Source organism: Pezoporus flaviventris, unplaced genomic scaffold (genome assembly GCF_033815535.1).
Source record: "Pezoporus flaviventris isolate CSIRO_AGI_PZ_B2104156 unplaced genomic scaffold, CSIRO_AGI_Pfla_v1 ptg000078l, whole genome shotgun sequence".
Taxonomy (NCBI): domain Eukaryota; kingdom Metazoa; phylum Chordata; class Aves; order Psittaciformes; family Psittacidae; genus Pezoporus; species Pezoporus flaviventris.
In genome coordinates, this window is record NW_026892626.1 from 17,921,777 (window position 1) to 17,944,820 (window position 23,044).

General features: G+C 49.5%; 1 protein-coding gene across 3 annotated transcripts in view; it reads left to right on the forward strand.

Annotated features, from left to right (window-relative positions):
- The window catches only part of LMF1 (lipase maturation factor 1), a 175,298-nt gene extending 155,005 nt beyond the window's left edge, over positions 1 to 20,293 (forward strand). For all 3 annotated transcript variants that reach the window (XM_061473468.1, XM_061473467.1, XM_061473469.1), the window contains 3 exons: positions 1,231 to 1,414; positions 10,631 to 10,743; positions 19,971 to 20,293. In XM_061473468.1, the coding sequence (XP_061329452.1) occupies positions 1,231 to 1,414; positions 10,631 to 10,743; positions 19,971 to 20,145 (472 nt within the window). In that variant the 3' untranslated portion in view covers positions 20,146 to 20,293. The remainder of the gene's footprint in view (positions 1 to 1,230; positions 1,415 to 10,630; positions 10,744 to 19,970) is intronic.
- The last annotated feature ends 2,751 nt before the right edge of the window (positions 20,294 to 23,044 follow it).

Below are 23,044 nucleotides of genomic sequence, written 5' to 3' on the forward strand. Positions count from 1 at the left end.
TTATTAGTAATTTGGTGTCCCTGATTTACAGTGTGTTTCTAACCATTGGGCAGCTGGCCACGGCTCATAACTCAGCCCAGTGAATAATATGGAACTTGGCTGGAGAATCCAGAAATCTATTAAATGTAGGTAACAATTATAAGCAGAGACGTGCAGCATTCCTTGGGTTGTAAGCATCTATCACTGGAAGCCATTGGGGGAGAAGGTGGAGGCTGTTTCCAAACCTTCAGTTTCTTGGGTTGGAGGAGGAAGGACCAAAGCAGTAAAAAATGAGCAGGGTGTTGGGAACTGGACAGCTTTGATAGGCAGAGTTAGGCCGTTCTGTGTTCCTTATGGAAAACAGCTCTCCAGTGTAGGTGAGCGTCACTGACAGGTCATTGAGAACTTGATGGTGCTGTTTTCACAGGAGCTTTCCATGGCCCTGAGTTTACCATCCTCACAGCTCTACCACCTTGCTGTGCAGAGAGAGTCCAGCCAAGCCCCATAGGGAATACCTGTGACCTGCCATAAAGCTGAGGGGCTTTTAACTGAGTTTCTATACATCAACTGGGTATGGGGGAGCCTTTTTGTTTTCATTTTCTGCTTTTCTTGGCTTGCTTTGTGTTGGCTCACACTTTACCTCCTCCTCCTCTTGCTGAGTAATAGCTCCACAAGACCTGTCTTCCAGCCAGGATGTTGAAATGGTTGGGCACATAGAGACAGCTGTTAATGGTGCCCCAAGAGCAGTACCTGAGGGGTACTCCATATGGGGCCAGCCACCAGCCCAAAGCTCAGGGAGCTGCAGCCAGTTGACCTGGGCTCATGGTGAGTGTGTCCTGCCCTTCTGCCATCCAAGGTTGGAGCTGGAGCTCAGCACCCTGTGGCCAGCGGTGCTTCAGGGAGAGCCAGGTTTACAAAGGGGATGCTGGAGTGGTCCCAGCTAGAAGCTGCTCTGCTGATCCTGCAGATGGGAGGTCTCGGGGCCAGACCTTCAAGGCAGGATTTCTGTGAAACCTCCCCTCCTTCAACTGACACAACTGGAGTTTGATAGAGGGGAGCATGGAAGGGAATGGAAGTTGAGGTTTTCCCTGTCCTTTGCTGCTGGAGGGAGAAAAGTCTGGACACAAAGCTTGTCTGTAGCTTGAGCCGTCAGGATCCAACCTTACCATAAGCCTATTGACTTCTGTTGTCATGTTGACTCTCATTTTACCTGACCTGAGACAAAAACCAATAGCATGTTGTATCCCACAGCATAACCAAGGAGAGAACAGAGGTCATCCTTCAGGGGACATCCAGCATGGATCCCAATGACCCCACTGCTGTCTGGGAGGAGTTTGACTTCAAATGCAAGCCTGGGAACTTGAAGAGGAGGCCATGCTTCATCAGCCCCTACCACTACCGCCTGGACTGGCTGATGTGGTTTGCTGCCTTCCAGGTACATGCCTTTGGGGCTTCTGAGACTTGGGTGTCCCTTGACTGGGAAAAATGATTTATATGGGTTTACTCTGTATTGGGATGGGTCAGGGAATACTTGAAGCCCCTTGTAAGTTAATTATGCTTATAAAAGGGTTGTATTCCTAAAGAATGGCTGCTAACAGCGTAATGAAACTCTTGGAAAACTTATCTGAAGCTTTTTAATTGTTTCTCTGCAATAACAAGAGTTAAAGGCATTGACAAAGCCCCTGGATGTGCCAGGGTGGCAGCATCCCTGGCTGCCCACTCCAGCCTGCATCCCTGCTGGGACACCTCTGGGGAGGCCAGTAGTTGCTTCCACTGCCTACCAATAGATACAGAGTCCCTCAAAATACTTTCCCCACATAGTACCAGCAAACAGGTGACAGCTATAAATTAGACCAGGGGGAAGCTGGTTAGACCAGCTCCTCTGTATCTTTTAGCTTATTCTGCAAAATCTCCTTCGTGTGAGCATGAGAACTTAGACCGGGTTTTACAAAACCAGGGCTTGCAGCAATGGCATGAGGCAAACCCAGCCCAGGTTATCCTGGCTTTTCTCTTTGTTCCCATATCCTGCATCTTCCCTCACTCCTCTCCCCCTGCCCCAAACTTCCGGGTTTGCTTTCTTTGTGGTATTTTCATTTAGGCGCCGTTGGGATTCCTCAGCGATGACATAACCATCGCTCTCTGGCCATGGGTTTATATTTACCCCCATAGTTCTTGTGTGCTGGAATTTCATTTAATCTGCATTAGATATGCTTATCCCTCAGCAAAATGACAGCAAAAGTTAAAACTCAAGCCACCAACTGTGCTCAGCATTACGTAAAGGTGCAGAAGGCTGAATGGGAGCTCTTGGTTTGAATCTGACTGTATTTGGCAGCAGAGGAGAAATTCATCAATCCCAAGAGAAGGTTATTTCTGAGATGAGAGTAAGGCTGTTTGTTTCCAGGGCAGGAATGTCCTGAAGGCTTTAAAATACAAAGTGATTTCAGGTTTAAAATCAGAGGAGGACAGGGCATAAATACTGATGTACCACAGGCGAGTGGAGGCTCTGATGCTATTACACCCAGTGCTGTCTCTCTGCAAAGCTGGGTCTGGTGCTGAGTGACTGGGATGGACAGGACAGCCTGGGGAGGAGGAGGAAGAGGAAATGGGCTCTTTGCATCTTTGTTATTAGTGTTTAACTCACTGAAAGGTCCCCCACAAGAGTTTCTGTTCACCTGGGCCCAGGGGCTGCTGGAGCGTGTGCCTGACGAGGTGTCTGTCCACACTAGCTCATTAGCAGCAATTAGCACTGTGGGTCTCCTGGTGCTGGCAGGAGGAGGGAGCGTGGCTCCTGCTCTGGTGGGTTAGTGCTGGACATGTAGCTAGGTGTTCATGCAGCTCTGAAGCACAGCACGGGGTGGAAATGGGTCCATTGCTCTATCCCAGCATATGCATCCTGTGCCCACTGTAGGACTCTCTCATACCCTCTTGGCCCTGGGGTCTTTCCTGTGGCTCCTGGTGCACACAGGTCTCCATGAAGCAATTCCAGATCCTGCTCAGAAGAGGTGTTAACAAAAGGAGTAGAAAAGAGAAAAAAAAACCACCTGAAAAGTGGGGATGGCTCCTGTTGAAAACCACGGGAAGGCAAGTAGCTGAGGCACGGCAGCAAATCTGGATGTTCAGGCATGTCGATACCTGCTTAAGCATGGAAGGAAATCCCATTCAGAGTGGCCAAATGTTTGTTTGCAAACTGTGAGCTGTATCTTGGGTGCCAGCTCCTGGCAAAGCTGCCTGTCCTGCTGTCGTCCAGGAGAACTCACTGCTGTTGGGGTGCTGTTTAGACTTGAGTCGCACAGAGCTGCAGAAAGGATGAGAAACCAGAAGCCAAAACCCCAGAAGAAATCTGTGCAGCCAGGCAAGTTTTGCAAACCCCATACACCAGTTTACAGAGTCCATAAAACCACGTTACTTCAGCCTCTGGATTAGTGGAATTTGGGGTTAGAAGTTCTGGGTATTTTCTGCACCGCGGCTCGCCATCTGCCCCATCACTTCCCAAGCAGGCGGCCCCAGGGCTGGTTCTGCAGTTCCTTGGCAGTGGCCAGGTCAGGAGCTGACATCTCCAGCTCTGACAGGCTGCAGAAAAGCTGGGGACTTGGGGGAAAGATATTTACCATCCCTTTGTGCTGCTCGCGACAGGTTCCTCTTTGCACCTCATCACCACTTGACATACGACGCCTTCCTCCGCTCTGGGTTTCCTGCAAAGCGTTCCGCCTCGGCTGTAGCTGCAGGATTCCCTTTGAAGAGCTGGAGCTCGGGTGGGCCAGGCCCTTGGCACAGAGCAGCCATGGTGCTGCTCCACCTCTGGATTGCAATTATTAATTGCCTGCCTCTTAATTACCATTCCAGTAGTGCCATAATTATACGTCATATAACACGGCATTATTTTCCAGGAAACAATTTTCCTCATGTTAATTTTATTATCTAAATATAATATGCCTTTTCACTTGTTCCCTAAATCCCCTCTTTGTTCCCTATGTCTCGACATCCCGAGGGTGCTGTAGCTCTGAATTGAAGCCCTTCATTTAGTCCTGGCAGGGACAGAACCCGTCCAGAAACATGTCTGTGTTGCTTCTTCCCGTCTGTAGAAGGGGAAAAACTCCCACAAACCAGCAGCAGCCTGTGGATATCTGTGTGGCCCTTTTCAGTTGTTTCCCAGCAGCCGCCTCGGATGGGACCCCTTTGCTCCATCACCCAGCTGATAACCTGGACTCCTCTGTGCAGGGTGCTCTCAACGGAAGTAATGTGTCTATCAGTCAGAAGCTGATGTTCAGGTGCTTGTTGCTGAGGCTGGTCACTCCAGATCAATGACTTCTGTCAAAGGAGTTTAAACCAAGGTCTGATTCCACCCAATTCACACTTAATGAATGCTATTGCTGGAGCAGGTCCAGAGAAGGGCAGTGAAACTGCTGAAGGTCTGAACAGACACAGAGGGGTGAGTGGGGATGCCCATGGGCTCCATGGAAGCCTCTTGGGCTGAGCGTGCATCATGAGATGAGCACAATGTGGAAAGGCAAACCTGGTGCCATGATAGGCAATGTCTGTCCTCCAGCTGCTGATGACAGCACTCCTGTAATTGATACCTCGTTTCTGGTGGGCATTTGTAGGAGCCCAGCCGTCACAACCCAGAACTGAGCTACGCTTTGCTGCTGGCACAAGAAGTGTTACAACTTCTGGCAGGCTGTGGGTGGATTCGGCATCGTTAATAAACAGCAGCCACAAAACAAAATACTGCTCATAGTTTTGGGGCTTCGCGTTGGTCACTTTTCCTGGTAGTGGGATGGCCTGGACTTTACAAAAGCCACTTGTTTATCCTACCGCAGATTTGTTCCTCACCAGTGGGCAGCAGTGTAAAACCTTCAGTGCTCTGAATAAAGAAAAATCAAAGGGAAGGCTTTTCCCTTCCTTACTGTGGCATGAAGGTTATTTACTCTGTTAGGGGACTACAGCTGGTCAAAGCAAAGGCTCATTCTTGGTGCTTACCAAATAGCTCAGAAAATAACAAAGCTAATGCCATCTTCATATCGTTTCTTAAAGCCCAGTGTCTTGTTGCATTGTACTTTGAAGCTGCTCCAAAGGTCTCTGTGTGTCAGACCAGTGGCCCAGGTCACTGTGTCCTACACAAACCATCAGCAAACCCACCACCAGGCAGTATTTGTGAGGCACTGAGAAGCAACGTGTGTTTTTCAGATACAACATGTAAGTAAGCTTATTTATAAACTTCAACTGCCTCCCTAAGAGAAGAGAGAAACTTCAGCAACGGGATTGATGCTCTGAGGATCTCCCTTGGTTGGTAACGGAGATAGCTGTGATGGAGACTTCACGTTATCACCGTGATGTGAACTGGAAGAGCTGAGAAAAAGTACCCCTGTTTGTAGAGAAGGTAGATTAATACTTTTGTAAAATGCTTGATTCAAGCCTCTGTTACCTTGGTTTTCCAGCCAGAAGGTGCTTACCGGCAGCAGAATGGAGGAGGAGGTGTGTGTAACGTAATAAAACCTAAACCTCCTGCGCAGTGTACTAAGCTCAGCCTTTTACATTTCCTTTCTTCCCCCTTCAAAAAATACAGGCCTCTGTTCACTTCCACTTTCCATTGCAGCATTCATCCAGTTTGGTCCACGTTCAGCATGGAAGGATTTGATTTTCCTCTTTTAGCCATCATGAGTTGTCTCCCTGTGAGTATGAATCATTCCAAACCTCCAGGCTGCATTTGGACAGCCTGCAGGCTGGGTCATGGGGCTCACCTTTAAGAGTCATATTGTGATGGAAGTGCCCAGAAACCCAAATAAGACCGATAGCCTATCGTGCCACGGGCTGTATAAATACAGTGAGACCTTGTCTATGCAGGGAATGATTCTTGTCTACAGTGGCTATTGTATCTCCCTGTCTAGACTCCATTCTGGAACAAAGTGACTTTTCTTTCCAAAGCAGAGGTGATACGGGAGCTATGCCAGGTGTGTGATTTCCCTGTATAGGCAAGATCTAAGAGCTAGTTCCCAAAGTCTTGCTCCCTTCTCTCACACAGCCTTTTATTCCTCAGCTGGACCTGTTGTGCTCTCACTGCACCCTCTGCCTCCAGGGATCTGCTGCTTTCCCAGGCATTTTCCAATAGGACAAGCTAAGGGATGGCTTTTAGTGAGGCTTGAGAAACTGCCCCTGCTGAAATGCTATACCTGCAGGGAAACAGCTTGCCTCTTTGGGAAACTAATAGAAAGAATGGGATGTGGTTATCGGGGATAATGAGAAGGGATGCCCTTGGTGTAGCCTTTGACCTTCCTTGGTTAAGTCATTTGGGAAGCAGGATGGTCACAAACAGCAGTGAGCTGGAATATTGTAAGAAAGCAAAGGGATGCATTAGTTATACCTTCTGTTCTGTGGGACATGGGTTATTTCTCCAGCTGATAGCTCAGACTCCCTAAACAGCAACAGTTGAAGGTGCTTAACTACAGCAGTGTAAACAGCAATGGGAATATTGAGTGAAAATATCCAGGATGGTGGAGTTATGGCTTTCCAGGCTGTGATGCAAAATGCTCCTTATGACACAGCACAGGAAACATAAACCTCCCCTTCCCCTCTGTCATCCGCCCTCACTCACCGACGCCGAGGTGAAACGGTGCAGGGCTCCCAACCATGTGAAATAATAATGCTGGGCTCCCTTGCCAAGTTTCCAGCTGTTTCCACATGTGCATCTCATACTTCCCTCCTCCCGTGCGCCTGTGCCAGGACTGAGATTCAATAAAATGCCACACTAATCCACAGTCCTTTTTCATTAAATGACCAATTAAAGCTAGAGGAAAGGGGTTCTTACTATTATTATTCCAGTTGGGAACATGTTCCCTGTAGCGCCGGGTGGGTTTTATATGGATTTTTGGTGATGATTATGTTCTCTTCTGCTTTGTTATCTCTGCAGTTCCGTCACTGCTGCGGCTGCTTTGCCCCAGCTCCTCGCTGCTGCCTGACTTAGCAGTGATTGGGGTTTAAATTGTGTGAAGTTATTAAATGCTACTGTATAGAAGTTAATGTATTCAAGGTGAGAATGTGCTTATACACTGGTAAAGTGTCAGAGAACATCAACAGCTAAGGAGAAGTCTGAGAGTAGTGTGGCTTCCAGTGTGCAGGGATGCTCAGCCCCTCATGCTGCGCTATGTGTGGGTAAGGAGGAGGAAACCCCATCCCAAAGCAGTGTAGGCAGTGAGAGTGGCAGGGAAAGCCTGTCAAGAAATAAAAGCTCGTGGTGTTTTAACACCTAGTCCCAGGTCCTCTTTGTTAGTCTGCTGTGTTGTACCTAAAGCCTGATTTTGGGGGGTCTTGAGTGCTGGTACCAGTTGTAAGGAGAGTTGGAGATGATCTGGTTTGCTGGAGGACTGTGCCTGTTGCATTCCTGGGGATCTGCATGGACTGTCTGTGAACATGGAAAGGCTTTGGCTTGGTAGTGAAGGTCCTTTCTCATGCATTTTCATTGGGTTGATGATGGTTTTTTGTGTTTTTAGGGTTCCCTAGTTACTTTCTATGCTAAAACAGAAAGAAAACTCAAAAGATGAAGGAGGGGGGCATGGCCCTCCTTTTGAGGGGGCTGCACCTCCCCAGGGATGCTCTGCTCAGGCTCAACAGTGACTCGTGCAGCTCATGTTTTGGAGGGCAGGAGGTATATGTTGGAGCCTTGGCCTATGCCCATATCTTGATGGAATCAGAGCAGCCTGGGGACTCGTGTCACTGGTGCAGAGTCAGTCCCAGCTGCTTCTCTTTGTGCTCTTTGAAGATCCAAAGCCTAAAGATGACCCTGATACGCACGGTATGTGTAGATAGATGCAATGTGTGCATCTGTCCTGGCTTTTGTTGTTATTACTGCTAATCCACTGGATGATTCAAGCTATGACTCTCTTGTTTGGCACACTCAGAGATGGCAGAATGTCAGTACCAGGGAATCCCTCCCATCCTGACCATTGCCACTCTGCAGATGGTGTTCAGGTCTGGGTCTCCCTGGATCCACGGACAGAGGAGCCGTCACCCTCCCGCTCTGTGGTGTGATGCTTCCCTGGACACAGCCCAGATCTCCTGGGCTTTTTTTTCTCTCCCTTTGCCACCGTATCCCTTTACAGAGTGATGAGTTAAACAGCACGGTTGTTCCTACTCTGAGCATCAGTGGTGTGCGGTATCTGAGCCTTGGTGCTGGGGGGAGTGCGGGGGCTGCTCCGGGTAGATATTTCTCACCACAGACTTTGCTGGGGCCAGACATGCTGTAAATTTTACAAGCAAAACACTTTACAAACCAGAAGTCCAACTCTGGGGCACATGGAGCTGCTAATTAATGATTTGGAGACTGTGTGAGCCAGGGAGTCAGTCCCACCACTGCAGACCCTCCTGCTCTCGAATCAGGCTTTGAAGATTTGGGGTCCTCTGTAAAGCTCTATGGGAGTCTGTTGATTTCTCTTTCTGTTCTTCTCTTGTCCCCAGCGTGCACAAAGGTACGCTCACACCTCCCAGGCCTTCCTACAGATAGAGCTTAAAATCATACAGAGCACTTTAAAAAGGAATATCAAGGGAGGCACTAAATGCTGAGGATCTGACCCGAGATACTTGGCCATCTGCAGTTGCTGTTTCACCTCTTGGAAAGGACTCCCCATGTGCCAGCATCCGTTCTAAAGCCTGGCCTGAAATAAGCATCTCGGGCATCATGGAGCTCTCAAGAGGTATAGAGTTGCTTGGCACAGTGGGTGTTTTGGTGTGAGTTGTCCCATGATGACATGGCCAAGGCTGCAGCATCCCTGCCAGATTTGCAAGGTTAATGTTTAACATCTCACATGATGCCAAGCTCCTGGCTCCAGGACCCACCATGTTTTCCCTCCTGGATCTCTGTGTTGGGGCCATGGTGACCTCAGTCCCACAGGGACTGAGGTTGCCCTGTCCCTCCTTGAGAGCCACCGCCACCTCTTCTGCACCAGGAGATGGGAGACAGGGCGGCACAGGATGCTGGTGGACAGAGGGATGCACCAGAGGGTAAATGGGGCTTTGGGGTGGGCAGAGCAAGCACGGGGCTGGTGGTGGGGAACATCCCTGACTCCAGCACCCATCCGTGGTGATGCTGGAATGAGCCACGCAGTGAGGCAGGATGGAAGCAGGCCGAAGGGGAGAGAAATCTTTTTTACAGTGTTGTTGTCTTAAATAACTGTGGTTTTCCTCTCAATTGTGATGAGCACAGATCAGGAGCCCTGTGAGGTAGAGCCGCTGCTTGATGCGCCTTCCCACCAGCGTTTGATGTTCTCCATCTCTGGGGTTTCTCTCCTGCTTCCCTTAGCAATGGGAATAACAAACTTTGCCATTAGAGAAGCTTTGCAGAGTAATTTTGCCTTCGTGCTCTGCCTTAGTCACAGTCCTGCAGGTACAGCTGCTGGGTTTCGCTTTCCCACAGTGTCCCCTACTGCTTGCATTCAAAAATCCATTTGGGTACACATGAGAAAAGGAGGAAAATAGAATCACAGTGGAAGCAGAAGGCGCAGAAAGTCATCAGAAAGGGAAATGCTTTTTATGGAACTTCAGCAGCAGCATGAGATGCATGGATTCCTGCAGGGAGGGAAATGCAGTCAGGTTCTGCCTCTGTGGTTCCCAAGAGCCGAGCTGCTTCTCTTCAGTGGCTGTGTGGTGGAGGGTAAGGCACAGGCATGGGGTGTCAGGAGGACAGAGAGATGCAAGGAAATAAAGAGGAGAGAGGAACTGGGAATAGAGAAGTCACTTTCTTCTGTTTTCTCTTGGGTAACGCAACAGGGAAAGCAACCTATTTAAAACAGTGTATGGATTGGCATTTCAGAACATGCCATTACTGTCCTCTGTGGGGCTTGCTGCCAAAAGAAATGATTTAAATCAAGTATTTGGGGTGCAGAATTGGCAAGAATGCTCCAACCATGTTAGAGATGTGTGAAGTCACAAATTGATTTGTGGTGCGAGGTCTGGAGGAGCCACAGCTGATGGGTGTTGGGGACAACCAGGGGTGGTGGGTGCCCCTTGCCCAGGAGGGGCTGTATGTGTGCTGCATGTCCCCTGGACCAGTGATGCTCTATGTTTTCCTGGCAGCAGCAGTTGTAGGCTTCTCCCTGGCACAGGAATGATGCAGAGGGGCAGAAATACCCACCCAGGCATCACGCCTTGAGCAGAGGTCACTGGGCTGAGTGAGGGGGGAGATGAATCCCTGACTGTTATCTGGTCTCCGTCATGAGCAGAGCTGTGATCGCTTGGCCATGGGCACACTCTTGGGTCCCTCAGCTGTGAAGTGAATTCCTTTGGGGATGCTTGGAGGATGAAGGATGCTGCTTTGCAGCCTGGGGAGACTGGAAAAGTGCACGTAGCCATCCCAGCTCAGCTAACAAACAGCTCATTCAGCTTTGTGATTTGCACACCCTCGGTTGTGTCCATACCCTTGGGAACAATTTCCAGATGAGACAAGCTCAGTGAAGCTCTCCCTGCTCCCTGCAGATGACAGAAAGTCTTGGTGTAGACCTCAGGGTGTTGGATCCCGTGGGATCTGTTCCCTGCAGCACATTGTTTGCTACCTGAATCAGTTGTAATCTCTCCCCAGAGACCACGCAGAATTCTTCAGTACTAATAACACTACACAACAAGCCCAGCAGCACCTAACATTTATGTTTCCTATTCTTTCCCCAAGACCTATGAGCAGAATGAATGGATCATTCACTTGGCTGGGAAGCTGCTGGCCCAGGAAGAGGAAACCTTGTCCTTGATGGCAACGAACCCCTTTGCAGGCAGAGCACCTCCACGGTAAGCTTTGGGTTTCATCAAGGACCTGGAGGTACCTGGGCTCAGTGGTGTTCCTGTCTTGGCTGTGCACACATGGTTTCTGTTGATAGATTGGGGTCTGTATTTGGTGGTACCCACATGGTCTTTCAAGAGTGGAGTTTATATGAGGACACCATGAAGAGCTGGTGCTCTCAGCACCTTAATACCTTCCCAGTGGGGACACAAGGACCATGGCTGAGCTTGTTCCAAAGCGGGTCTGTGAAGGGCTCAGCGTTGCTTCTCTTGGACAGGAATCATGACCACTGAAGTGGTTTCCTGCCCAAAGGCCTTAGATTTTTTGCCATGATCACTTTGTGAGCCCCAGTTCTACTGGCCTACTGAGGTAGTTCAAAGACAAAGCAGTCCTGCAGAAATGATTGTTTTTGTGGACACTTGTCTTGGAAGTGTTTGTGTTTTTAGTGAGGAGACAAAGCAAACATCAGCAAGTGAAAGGCACAGATGAAAAACTGAATGTTTTTAACAAAAAGAAATTTCTCACAAAAGTCTCTATTTTGTTGAAGAATTTATTTTTAGCTGAGAAAACATTTTAAGGGAATTTTGGATCAACTCAAGTAATATTAGGCTCTTGCTAATATTTTCCATTTGAGGCTCTTAGGATGCACTGCAAACAGGGAGGAAGGTTCACAGCACCGTGAAATGAACTTCCTCTTGAACCCTGCTGATGTTTTTCAGCTTTAGCACAGCACATCCCCCAGACCTGCTGAGGAGAGACTCCTTTGCCAGCTAAGACACCAAAAACTTCCACCTTTTACCAAGGCGCTTCCTCTGGGATGGTTTGCATGCAACCTGTATTGCATTGCCTCCATCTCAGGTGGATTTATTACGTGAGTCTCACCAAACTTCCCTCATGTCCTCAAGGTTCAGTGCCAGAAATTCACTGAGTGGCATTCACTGCAGGATGTTCCTTTGCATTGATCTCTTTTATTAACAATAACTGGAAGAAAGATGAGTGCTGGCTGACCCTGGGATTTTAGCAGGACTTAGGACCTTTAGACACCAAGTCACCAGTTTGAAGTAGGTGTCACCTTATGTCAGCAGCCACAAGCCAGGACCATCTGGTGGCTGCTGGCAATAAACAGCTCTTGTGGTTCATGGAGCGACAGAAGCATTTGATAATCCCAGGCCTGTTTATTCTCACGTATCCCCCAGTGCCAAAAAATGTTGGTATTCACCATGTCTGAAGCTAAAAATAAGACACCATAACAGATTAAGGATGAATTAATGTATATCACATCTTGCCTTGCAAGGCTTTACCATAGACAGGCTGCATCTCTGCATCTGGCATCAGTGATGTTAATAAAAAGGCAAATGAAGTAGTTGAACACAAGAACTCGTTTTAAAATGAAAATAATGAAGTGGGACGTGGCTGGGATAACACTGCATTGCTCCAGATGGGTGGGGGGGGGGTGTTATTGTAGTCTCTAACAGGTGAGGAAATGAAATGTTCAGGAATTTAAAGCAAACCTTTAACTTTGTTAGCTTTTATAGAAGAGAATTGCAGAGCATTCAGAGGAACACAGGCAGGTCCAGTGAGTAATTACGCAGCAGCGTGGATGCAGTTGAGCACACGGGGCTATAGATTTTGTGGAACAGGGTCTCAATTCATGTGTTACCTCGGTTTAACCAAAGCCCAGCCTCTGTTTTCACTCCTTAGCAGCTAGTTTATAGTAGGAAAAGATCAGGATCCAGCGCTGGGTTTATGTGGCAGCTGCCTTTGCTCTGGCATTAACTTTGCTTTCGAAGTTTTTCATGGGTCTGGGGTATTTTTGGGTAGTGTAAAATAAAAATAACAATTTACAAATGCTTATTTGGGCTCAGGCCAACATCCAACACCCCCTTTCACTCTGCATCCCAGGTTGTGGCTCACAGTTTGGGCCAAATCCCAACACCTGGAACACTGGCACCACCGGGATTGCACCCGGGGGTGAAGGTGAGGGCTGGAAACACGGGGGGTGCTCATCCTGCCTTGGGCTGGGGTCTGGGTTGGATCCTGCACTGGGATCTCCCATCTGATGCCTGTTACTATTTGCATTTCTTTGGTCATCCCTGTTGTTGTGCCTCATCCCAATTCTGACAGGTTTAGATGAATAGAATTAGATTAATAGAAGGATTAGGTCTTAGGCAGAAGCTCTTCCCTGTGAGGGTGCTGAGGCGCTGGCACAGGGTGCCCAGAGAAGCTGTGGCTGCCCCATCCCTGGCAGTGTTCAAGGCCAGGTTGGACACAGGGGCTTGGAGCAAGCTGCTCCGGTGGAAGGTGTTGGGGTTGGAGCTGGAGGAGCTTTAAGGTCCCTTCAGCCCAAACCACTCCGTGATTCTGAGTCTCTGATTGTGCCCACCGCAGCTCAGCTCCCTTCAGTAGCTGGGTTGAAAAAAGCCTAATTTTCCTACCATATTCCACCCCCCCTTCACTCAAAAGGGAATTTTGAGACTTAATTATTTTCATTCCCTGCTAGACTAAATAATTAGGGCAAGGGACTGTTTTCCATAAGAACATTACACTCCATACTCCACGGAGTTTATTCTGTTAATGGAAACTCTACACCTTCAATAGCCAAGGGACTTTCAGAATGAGTTAATGCCTTCGAAATGAAATTTCGGAGACCAAAGTTTGTAGGTTTCTTTACAACTCCAGAAATTATAGTATTTTTTCAAGTGTGATAAACTTAAAATGAGAAACAGGTGACTGATTAAAAATGAGGGTATTGTTGAGCACTCAGCCTAGCTGAGTGTGAAGCTTTACTTCAAGCACAGTGATGTTTGTGGAATGTGGATTTACCAAATATGCTTGGGCAGCGGATAGTTCATAAAACACCAGCCCTCGTAAATCTGAACGGTAGGGCTTTGGCTGAGAAATTCATAAGTGTTTAACACACCGTCATGGAAGCAGACTGCAACAATAAAAGAAAACAAAAATCAGGTTTTTGCCTACAGGAGGAGGTAAAAAGAAACCCCAGTTTGTTATTTTTGACCTGAAGTGTTCGGTGTCTCTGATATTAAATCATGTTCACTTAAGGACTTTTATTCCAATTATAGTAGCACTTTGTTGAAAAAGGCCCCAGCATGGATCTGAAGACCTGGATTTGTAGTGGTGGTGTTATTTATGGAGGCAGCATTTCCCATTTGATGCTACCTGGCTGCAGGAACACAAGAAGAATACAGCGTTTGGTGTCCTTTCTTCATTTGGTTGCCCATTTATTGCCCATTTGTGTCGCAGCTGCTGGGCTTTATACCTGGACTGGATTTTCAGGCCATGTAAGTCACTGTGGACCCTGGCAGAAGGTATAGGGGCTTCCCTGTGGTTGCTCTGGAGACACAGCCCTAGCCATGGAAAGGGCTTTGCATTTGCGCGGTGTAGAAGGCACTTTGGGGGCTGCTGCCTTGGACACCCCGAAAGGGTGAAGGTAATCCTGAGCTGTTGTAGCAGCAGGGAGCATGGGATTGTTGGAAGATACGGGCATCACTGGGGTGTAGGTGGAAATGGCATTTCTGTTCTGCAAGATCTCCCAAAATGTCTTTCAGGGAGACAGGAGCGGTGTTTAGGAGCATCCATAGGGGTGTGAGTCCTTCAGGGTTTGAACTTGGGTTTGACTGAATCCCAAGTGCCTCCTCTGACCCTGTGGCAGTTCAGACAAGTCTCCCTCCATGTCCCCATGTGGTCCACAGGGGATGAGCCATGAACCTGTGCTGGGAGGTGACAGGATCCTCAGAGGTGAAAAGGTAGAAACACATTCGCAGTGGGTTTCATCACGGTGAAATGTTTTATTGCAGTTTGCTGCTTCTTTCCCTCTATACTGTAATTTAAAAGAATATCTTTAATTTATCATCAACATTGTAATGTCTGATATTATCAGAATGAAATGAAAGTTTGAGGGATTTTCTTTTGGTTAAAAACAACCTTGGTGTTTCAGCATTGTCAGGGATGGCAGAGCTCATCTACAGCTACCTGAATGAAAGGAGGATGGAGCCAGGAGGTGGCTGCTCTCTTCTCTCACGTAGTAAGTGACAGGACAAGAGGTAACAAGCTCAAGCTGAGTGAGGGGAAGTTTAGATTGTCCCGTGGCTGTGGGAGCATCTTCTTTGGCGAGGGCAGCTCCTGCCTTGGCTACATTGGGAGCATCAACTGCATCCCCATCACACCTGATTTCAGTGAAACCAAAGTTTGCTCTGCCCTCAGTGTAGCCCCAGCCTCCAGCCTCCCTTCCTAACCTGTCCATGGGGGAAAACCCCCACTTTGCCCTCTCCCAGGAGAGTTTTGAGGAGAAACTGCCCATGGGATGCTCTGGCTCTGCAGGCCCAGACCTCGCAGGAGCCTTGGAGAAAGAGAACTCAGCAGCATTGAAAAACAACCCATAAAACTGCCCTTATTCTGCAAACTTGGGCCAAGATGAATTTATGATCCCTCCTACTAACAGGGCTCGAAGAAGCAAGAAAGCCGATGATGGAGGCTCTGTTACTGTAATGAATTTGTACTTTCCACTGCCCCTTGCTCCCTGATTTACAATGGAGTGGGGAACCTCAAGAGCAACAAAAAAAGCCCCTAAAAATGGAAGAGCCGCCCCGTGTTTTGGTTTCTTTCTTCCCTCTCCCAGCCCGCCTTGGCCTGTCAGGCCATTAATTCTAACAGAAACCATGGGCTCTGGTTTTTTCCCTCGAAGCCCTCAGCTGTTGCATGGAGACAGCTGCACCCTCTGGAACTAATTACAGCTGTCTGGGAGATTTAGCCCTGCATCCCACCAACTCCAGTCTTGCTGCTAATTTCTAACACGTCCAGTTGGAAGATGTCATAAGAGGCTGATATATGATCGAATGTTGAAAGTGCTGCAGTGCAGCTGCTACTGGGCATCTGGGGGATGGAGATATTGATGTAAAAAATAAGGCTTTTTATTTTTAGCCTTTCTGCCCTCCCTGAGGCCGTGGTGGCGATGCCCGATGTGGGTGGTGATGGAGAGAGTGCTTGTCCAGAAGGGTGGTTGCAGACGGGTCCTGATATTCCATGTGGGGTGGTGGGGTCCTTCTGGGCATCTCTGTGGTTCTGTCCTCTCTCTTCCAGCTATCTACATGGGCATCAGTGCTGTCACTCTGCCAGCACCTCCACTGGGCTCAGAAGCTGCAAAAGGGGCCTTTCTGTCCCTTGTCCTCTTGTGGTCATAGCAGAGAAATGTCTTCACTTGCTTTATCTGACCGTATCTTGATTCTGGGCACAGGTTACTCAGAGAAGCTGTGGCTGCCCCATCCTTGGCAGTTCAAGGCCAGGTTGGATGGGGCTTGGAGCAAACTGCTTTGCTGGAAGGTGTCGCGGGCCATGGCAGGGGTTGGAACTGGATGAGCTTTAAGGTACCTTCACCCCAAACCATTCTAGGATTGATTCTGGCTTCTCAAATGATTATTTATCCCTTGCGTGTTTCCACAGGGATCTGACCCCGTTCAGCCTAACTCTTCTCCTGAGCCATTTCCTGCCTGGCTGTGGTAGCTGGTTCTGGTGCTTCCCAGGGAGCCAGGAGGAGCTGCCGGTTGTGTTTGCTCCATAAACCTTGGGAAACTGCTTACAGCCAGGATTGTCCTTCCTGACCTTTGTCTGTCTCCTCTGAAACAGGAGTCTTGCCCATCCTTCTTCCAGCATGAGTGACCCATGTGCATTAGACTCCTTTTGATGTAGATGAAGTCAGATAACTTCTTCATGACCTTCTTGAGGATGTTCCCAGATCTCCAGAGCAGCAAGTATGGTTCATGCATGCTGGCGGTCTCCTGCATCAGAGGGGGCTCAGGGACCTCTGGATCTCTTCCATCAGCCAGAAGGTCTTTGTGTGAGCCACAGAGTTGCACAAAACACAAGCAATTGCTGATAAGGTGAGCTGTAGCTTGTAGTGGTATCTTGGGATGGAGGTGACTGCATGCGAGCATCTCACCTGAGTTACAAGCTGTCCAGGGTTCCAAGTGATGCTTGTAAACTCTGTGAGCCCTGAAATGAGAGGCTCTGGTGAGTATTAAACTCTGCAGCTTTTGCATACTCGACTCTTGCAAGGAAAGGTTCCAGGTTTTCCATGTTTCTCCCACTAACCATGGGACGAATGGAGAGGATGGATAGCGCAGGGTCCAGATGCTGCTGTCATCATCCAGATTCTGATGCTAAGAGGTATTCTGCTGCACAGAGGTATTTCCATTGCAGTTTCTCCACACTTTGGTTGCTGTAGCTGTGTGAGGGCTCTTTGGTACCTCCATTTCCCAGAAACCTTCAAGTCTTGTGTCCTGGATTCCAGAGAAGTCCTGGCCGTGCAGGAGCCCTGAGGTTGTGTTCCAGAGCTTTATAACTCATCACTGGGTGAGTGGTTCAGCTCCTGGAAGAGCGCAGCGTGGAGTTTACAAGCTCCACAGCCCACAGAGCTGTGCAGGTTCCTCCTCCATGGATCTTGTCATCCTAATGTGGACCATGCATCTCAACACAGCAGATCATGGCTCAGATGGGGCGTGCTGGGGGAAGCGGAGTGATTGTGGTTGGGACAAGACTGTGGCTGAATTTAGAAGTTGGGGGTTTGGGGGGGGACTCTTCAGATTCTTTTTTAGGCTCTGAACAGAAGGGTTTGAAACGTAGTCAGATAGAAGGGCAAACTTTATGCCACAAAAATGCATCTTCAGTTGCATGTGGTTGCTTTAATGCTCACACGGTTCTAGTTTTACATGTCAACCCCTTTGATAATGAGCGTTTTAATAGGCAGAGAACATATGGGAAAAATCATACCAAATCAGATGATAGGTATTATTTAATGTGGGCAAAGCCTGTTCGAAAGGGACAAGGAAATTTTCATTCCAGAGGGGTTATAGGACAGTCCTTGAGGTTGGGGAGAAGGCGCTTCTGTGTCTGGTGCAGAGACCTGACATCTCCTGAGGTATCCCAGGTCTGCTTGGATAAGTCAACTGCTCTCTCTGCTCTGCATCCCCATCTAGAAAATGGGAATTCTGCCTGATGGGGTTTGCAGATAGCTCCTTCTGCATGGGGCACTCCGTTATCCCCACATCATGGGTATACATGGAGATGGGTCCAGCTTGGTAGATGCTCTGCAGTTGCTTAGTGAAGAAAAACCCCAAAATCCCCAGTGTGGGAGGCAGAGGGAGGCGTCGAGCAGGAGAGGAACTGACATAAAATCAGCCCCTGAAGCTTTCTGGGGAGGTGGATGTGGTATTTTGAATTCAAGAAAGCAAGGAAGCAGCTTGGAAATCTCCAGCCATCCCGGGCAGGAGCCTGGAGGCAACCCAGGCCCACGGGAATGTTGCTGCTCTGTAATGTCTAATTATTAACAGGAAATTTTGTGCTCCTGTGAAGTAAACACTGTGGGAGCAACACTTCAGCCCCCGTTTGACTTTGAGCAGCCTCAGCAAGGAGGAGGGAGAGAAGGTGCAGAAGCAGCCCCGGCTGTAATGAAGCTAGCAGCTGCAGGGCAGCATTTATGGTGATGAGATGCAGGTTTGTGCACCCTGAGCCCCAGCCAGGGCTAAGGCATCACCTCTGCCTTTTCCCATTGACCTTCCTGTATTTGGGGGCTGGTATCCTGCCTCCCTGCAGCTCCTATCAGCAGGCAGGAAGGGGGAATGCTGGGGTGGCCCAGGAGGCTCTGCTGTGGAGCGGTATGGAACTGGGGGACATCTCCATCCCCACTCTTCCCTCAGCACTCAGCCGTAACCCGTTGTTTAAATTAGAGCCATCCCTGTGCAGCTCCAGATGCTTTAATCTGGCCTTCCTTGGATCCACCCCTTTATCCTCAGCAGAGGGGGAAGCACGGGGATATTTTTCCTGCTTTTGTTCCAGCCAGGAGACAATCAGAAAACAGATTTACTGTGGGATGCTGAAAGGCAGCAGCAAGTGATGGGCGTGAGGAACAGCTCCGTGTTCATGTGCTGTGTTAGGAGAATCGCTCCTGTATGGCCCATCTGGGTACCCAGCAAGATCTAAATTGAGATGTCGAGATGTGATGATGACAGCAGACCTTTTAATCTGTTGTCTCCAGTCTCCCATTGGAGTGGCAGCGTTCCGAAGGTGAGCACTAATGGCAAATATACAGGAGTCATCCCTAATTATTTTAGCGGTAGGAAGGAACTTTATGGCTGCCCGAGGTGCAGCGAGCAGCTGCGGGAGCGCCGTGCCCTGCTCAGTAGCAGGGTTTGTATTTTAGTAGTGAAGCAAAGCAGGTTTAAATGAGCATTGACATGACTTTGACATTTTTATTTTGTGGCTTATTTTATGAACTTAGCCAGCAAAGGCAGCGATGCACTCTGCAAACAGGGACCACATCGCTGGAGCACCGGGGTGTTACTCCTTCTCTTGTCAGCATGCCCTACATCAAGCGGGACCGAACCGAGCGGCACGGTCAGGCTCCGAATGTGTTTGGCGACACTGATGAATGCTTCTTTCTGCACTGTTTGCAAAGCTCCTTTTCTGGCAGCTCCCAGGGCAGCCAGAAAACAGATGCGCTCGTAGCTCTGCTAATAAGCTGTGGAGCAGAAGGAGCAGCCGTGGGCTGGGGCTGAGGGATGCTGGGGCTGGAGTTGAGCTCTGTACCTAGAAGCGTCTCGGGCAGAAACTCTCCATAGTTGCTCTTAGGCAACAATTTTCCTGCTGTTTTTCTTTCAAACTTGGTTGTAGAGAGATGTATGGAGCTGCTGGTGGTGGTGGGAGTGCACAGGGGGTGTTAAAGCTCTTCTGCCTGGTGCATCATTATTAAATTGTATTCCTGTGAGGGTGCTGAGGCACTGGCACAGGGTGCCCAGAGAAGCTGTGGCTGCCCCATCCCTTGCAGCGTTCAAGGCCAGGTTGGACACGGGCTTGGAGCAAGCTGCTCCAGTGGAAGGTGTCCCTGCCTGTGGCAGGGGTTGGAGCTGGCTGAACTTTAAGGTCCCTTCCACCTCAAATCAGTCTGGGATTCTAAGAGGAGCACGAAAGCTCCCCACTGCCTCACTCCATCAGGGATGGCAGCATTGCTGCTTCTGAATGTGAGCATCCCAAGGATGGACGAATGGAGCACCAGGATGCAGGAGCCAGACAGGCTGAGCACCAGCAAGCTCATTTCTCCATCCATCTCTGGAAAGACTCAAAACCTCCACTGCCAGGGCCTGTAAATATGGACCGATGCCTTTCCACCTTCACTCAGCAGCATTGCCATTCCCTCCTGATGAGGCTGTGCTTTGTCTCTCTGCAGGTGGATCCGAGGGGAACACTTTAAATACAAATTCAGCCAACCTGGGGGAAAGCATGCCAGCGAGGGGAAGTGGTGGATTCGGAAGAGGATCGGCCCTTACTTCCCCCCTGTCAACCTCAAGGGCCTGAAGAAGTTCTATGAAGACAGGAATTGGCCATACCCCATGCGGGACTGATGGAGGAGGATGAGCAAGGTCAAGAGGGACCAGCTGGGGAAGAGGGAGAGCAGCAGCTCCCTTACAAACAATATCTCTTGCCTCTCTCTGTATTTTTTACCCATACCCTTGCTTACACATATTTTACAGAAGGCTCCCAGCCAACCTGCTGTTGTGCTCTGATTTTTCTCCTCTCTCTTTTTGTTCATCCTTCTCATCACAGCCTTGCCTGGTGACTGACTTCTATTGCCAGGCTGCTCCAGAAACCATCAGCAATAGATTTCAGGAGAAAGGTGAACAAACATCACAGTTAGTTTGGGGTAGGTGTTGGTGTTGCTTTTCCTGACCCAAACACCCTGGGATCACCTCACCCTGTATTTCCCTTGTCCCTCCTGTTTGGAGTCTCCCCTCATCTGTGTTTAAAATCACCCCAAATTGTCCCACCACATGGGTTTTACTTGGTGAGCCCAAATCACAGTGATGGGAGGGAAGTGAGAGCTTGACATGGCTGGTGTCTGAAACAGCCAGCAAGTGCCTGGGGTGGTTTATCATAATCCATTCCTTGTTAGCACCTCCTGCTGCACATGGTTCTTCTTGCAAGGGTTAAAAAGAGATCAAAGCCATGCATGAAACCTCTTTGTATCAGGCTCGCCTGCAGAAAGCCACAGGTTTACTGAGGAACCCAAAATAGCTCCTTGCTGGAGCTACCATGTGGGCTCTGTGACTCAGCCCTGAGGACAAGCACAGCCCTGTGCGGCCGCCCTGTCCGGTGTCCCAGTGCTGCCGATGCTCCCGGGTCTCCAGGTAGGGAAGGAGGCAGGAATCAACACATCTGCTGCCAGCCCCACCACCTCTGAACAGGGCTTGTTTGAACAGGGCTTGGCCTGGGCTGCACCTTCCTGTTTGCTTAACCTGGGATTTGTACAACTGGGGCTTTTTTGTTGTTGGCCCCAGGGCTGAAATCCGCCTGTCTGGGGAGCTGGAAGTGTCTGAGCAGCTGTGATCCGGGAGGAGTCGAGCATCCCATGGGCATGGTCCAGCACTGCAGTCTGCACAGCACGCAGCAGGCAGGAGAGGGCAGGGAGAAGCGCAGAAAGGAGCTTTCCAGGCTTTTCCTTCTGGGCTTTTGCAGACATTCCCCTTGGCACCCAGGGGAGGAATTCCAGTGGCCGGAAAGCTTACAATGAGGCTTTCACCCTTCCAGAGCAAACTGAGCCCAAGCCATGTACAAGGGGAAAGCACTGCTGTGTGCCAGGCAGGGGCCACCAACCTCGCAGGGACCAACAGGCAGTGGTGGTGGCCACATCTCTGTCCTCAGGTCCCATCCCCTCCCATGTGAGATGTGCCAAAAGCATCTGAATGTGGTTTTGAAAGAAATACGGGTCCAAACTGGGAAAAGCAAAGGAACCAGTAACTGGCACTGGCCTGGGGCAGCACAGGCTGTGGGTGAGGGCACAGAAATGCCATTTTACACGTTTCTCCCCCAGTTTTGCCTGCCTGAACCAAATGGGCATATTTCTGGCAAGGGATGAAAGCAAACAGCTTTGAATAACCGGCAGGAGCTTCACTCATTTTTGAGTCCAGCATTAAAAGTGTTGGACAAGAGCAACAGCCCCAGGAGGGCAGCCAGGCCCTGGGTGCAGTCCTGCAGTGCCTGCCCTGATGCCAGCTCCCACGAGACCAAGACGATGGGTGGTAAATAAGGTGAGTCCTGGGTGTCCTGGCATTTACTCGTGTTTGAGGAGTGTCTGGTGGTGTCTCCAAGTGTCTGATCACAGTCCTGGTGATCCCAGGCTGTGAAAGCACCACTCACCCTTCCCTTCTCCAGCGTGCCCAAGGGTATATTTGGGCTCCCTCTTGGTCTGGGGTTGCTTTTCTTTTCCAGCTGCTTCATCTCTGGTGGATCCAGCTCAGGATGGCTGGAGGGAGCAGGACGGTCCGAAGTATGTGAGGTCCTGGTGTGTGCCCGACTTTCCCATCGATGAGCCAGTATTCTGGGAGTGATGGCTGGTGGCTGACACTGGGAATACAGTGCCCATCACTTGGAGCTGCAGTGCGTCTGCAAGATGTTAATGCTCTTGGCCAGATATTGGGAAAGTCCTTTCTGTTCCTTGGGTCTTTTTCAAACCCAGACGAATTGCAGGGCTTGTAGTAACATACAGGGTGCTCCAAATTGTAAATCACATTTATGACTCAATTGTGTTTTCCTAAATATTTGCCATAGTTGGAAACCAACGCTCTGTGTGAACAATGGAAGAACATTTTGTTCCGATTAGCGTGCAGAGGGACGGGGGTGAGTGCTGCGATCCCGCATCTCGCTCCCATTATCATCCCTCCTGGCTTGGTTGACCTGCCAAGGGACTGGGGATGGAGGAGCCCAGGCTGTGTCCATCAAGAGTTGATGAAGGTCTCAAGTGCAGGCTTATATCTCCATAGAGGTACGGAGTATGGGAGTGTATCTCCATAGGTATGGGAGATACCAGCACAGCTTCACGCTGAGCATCTCCCATCTGTGTGATGTGTGATCCAGCACTGACAGATGTTACTTGCAGCATTTCTATTTTCTTCTCCATGTCTGGAACTGGGTCCTGGAATTGGATGCACAGAGCAAGGCTGGACCCTGTCTCATGGTCCTGTCTCATCTCTCCCAGGGCCTTGGGCAGGATGTTTTTGGCAGGTGAGTTGGCCAAGAGCAGCACACATCCATGTGCTCTCTGCTGTGATGGGATTATGGAGCCTCCCATGAAAAGGCACTTTTCACCTTCCCAGCTCCGAGGACATCCATGTGCAGAGCCTGCACCAGGCTATCCCTTGCCACCAGCACCATCCCTATCTCTTTGGGGCCAGCCCTGCTCCCAGGAGGGCACTTCCCACAGCAAAAAGCCCATTAGGATCCCACCTCTGTGGCTGCACCCATCCT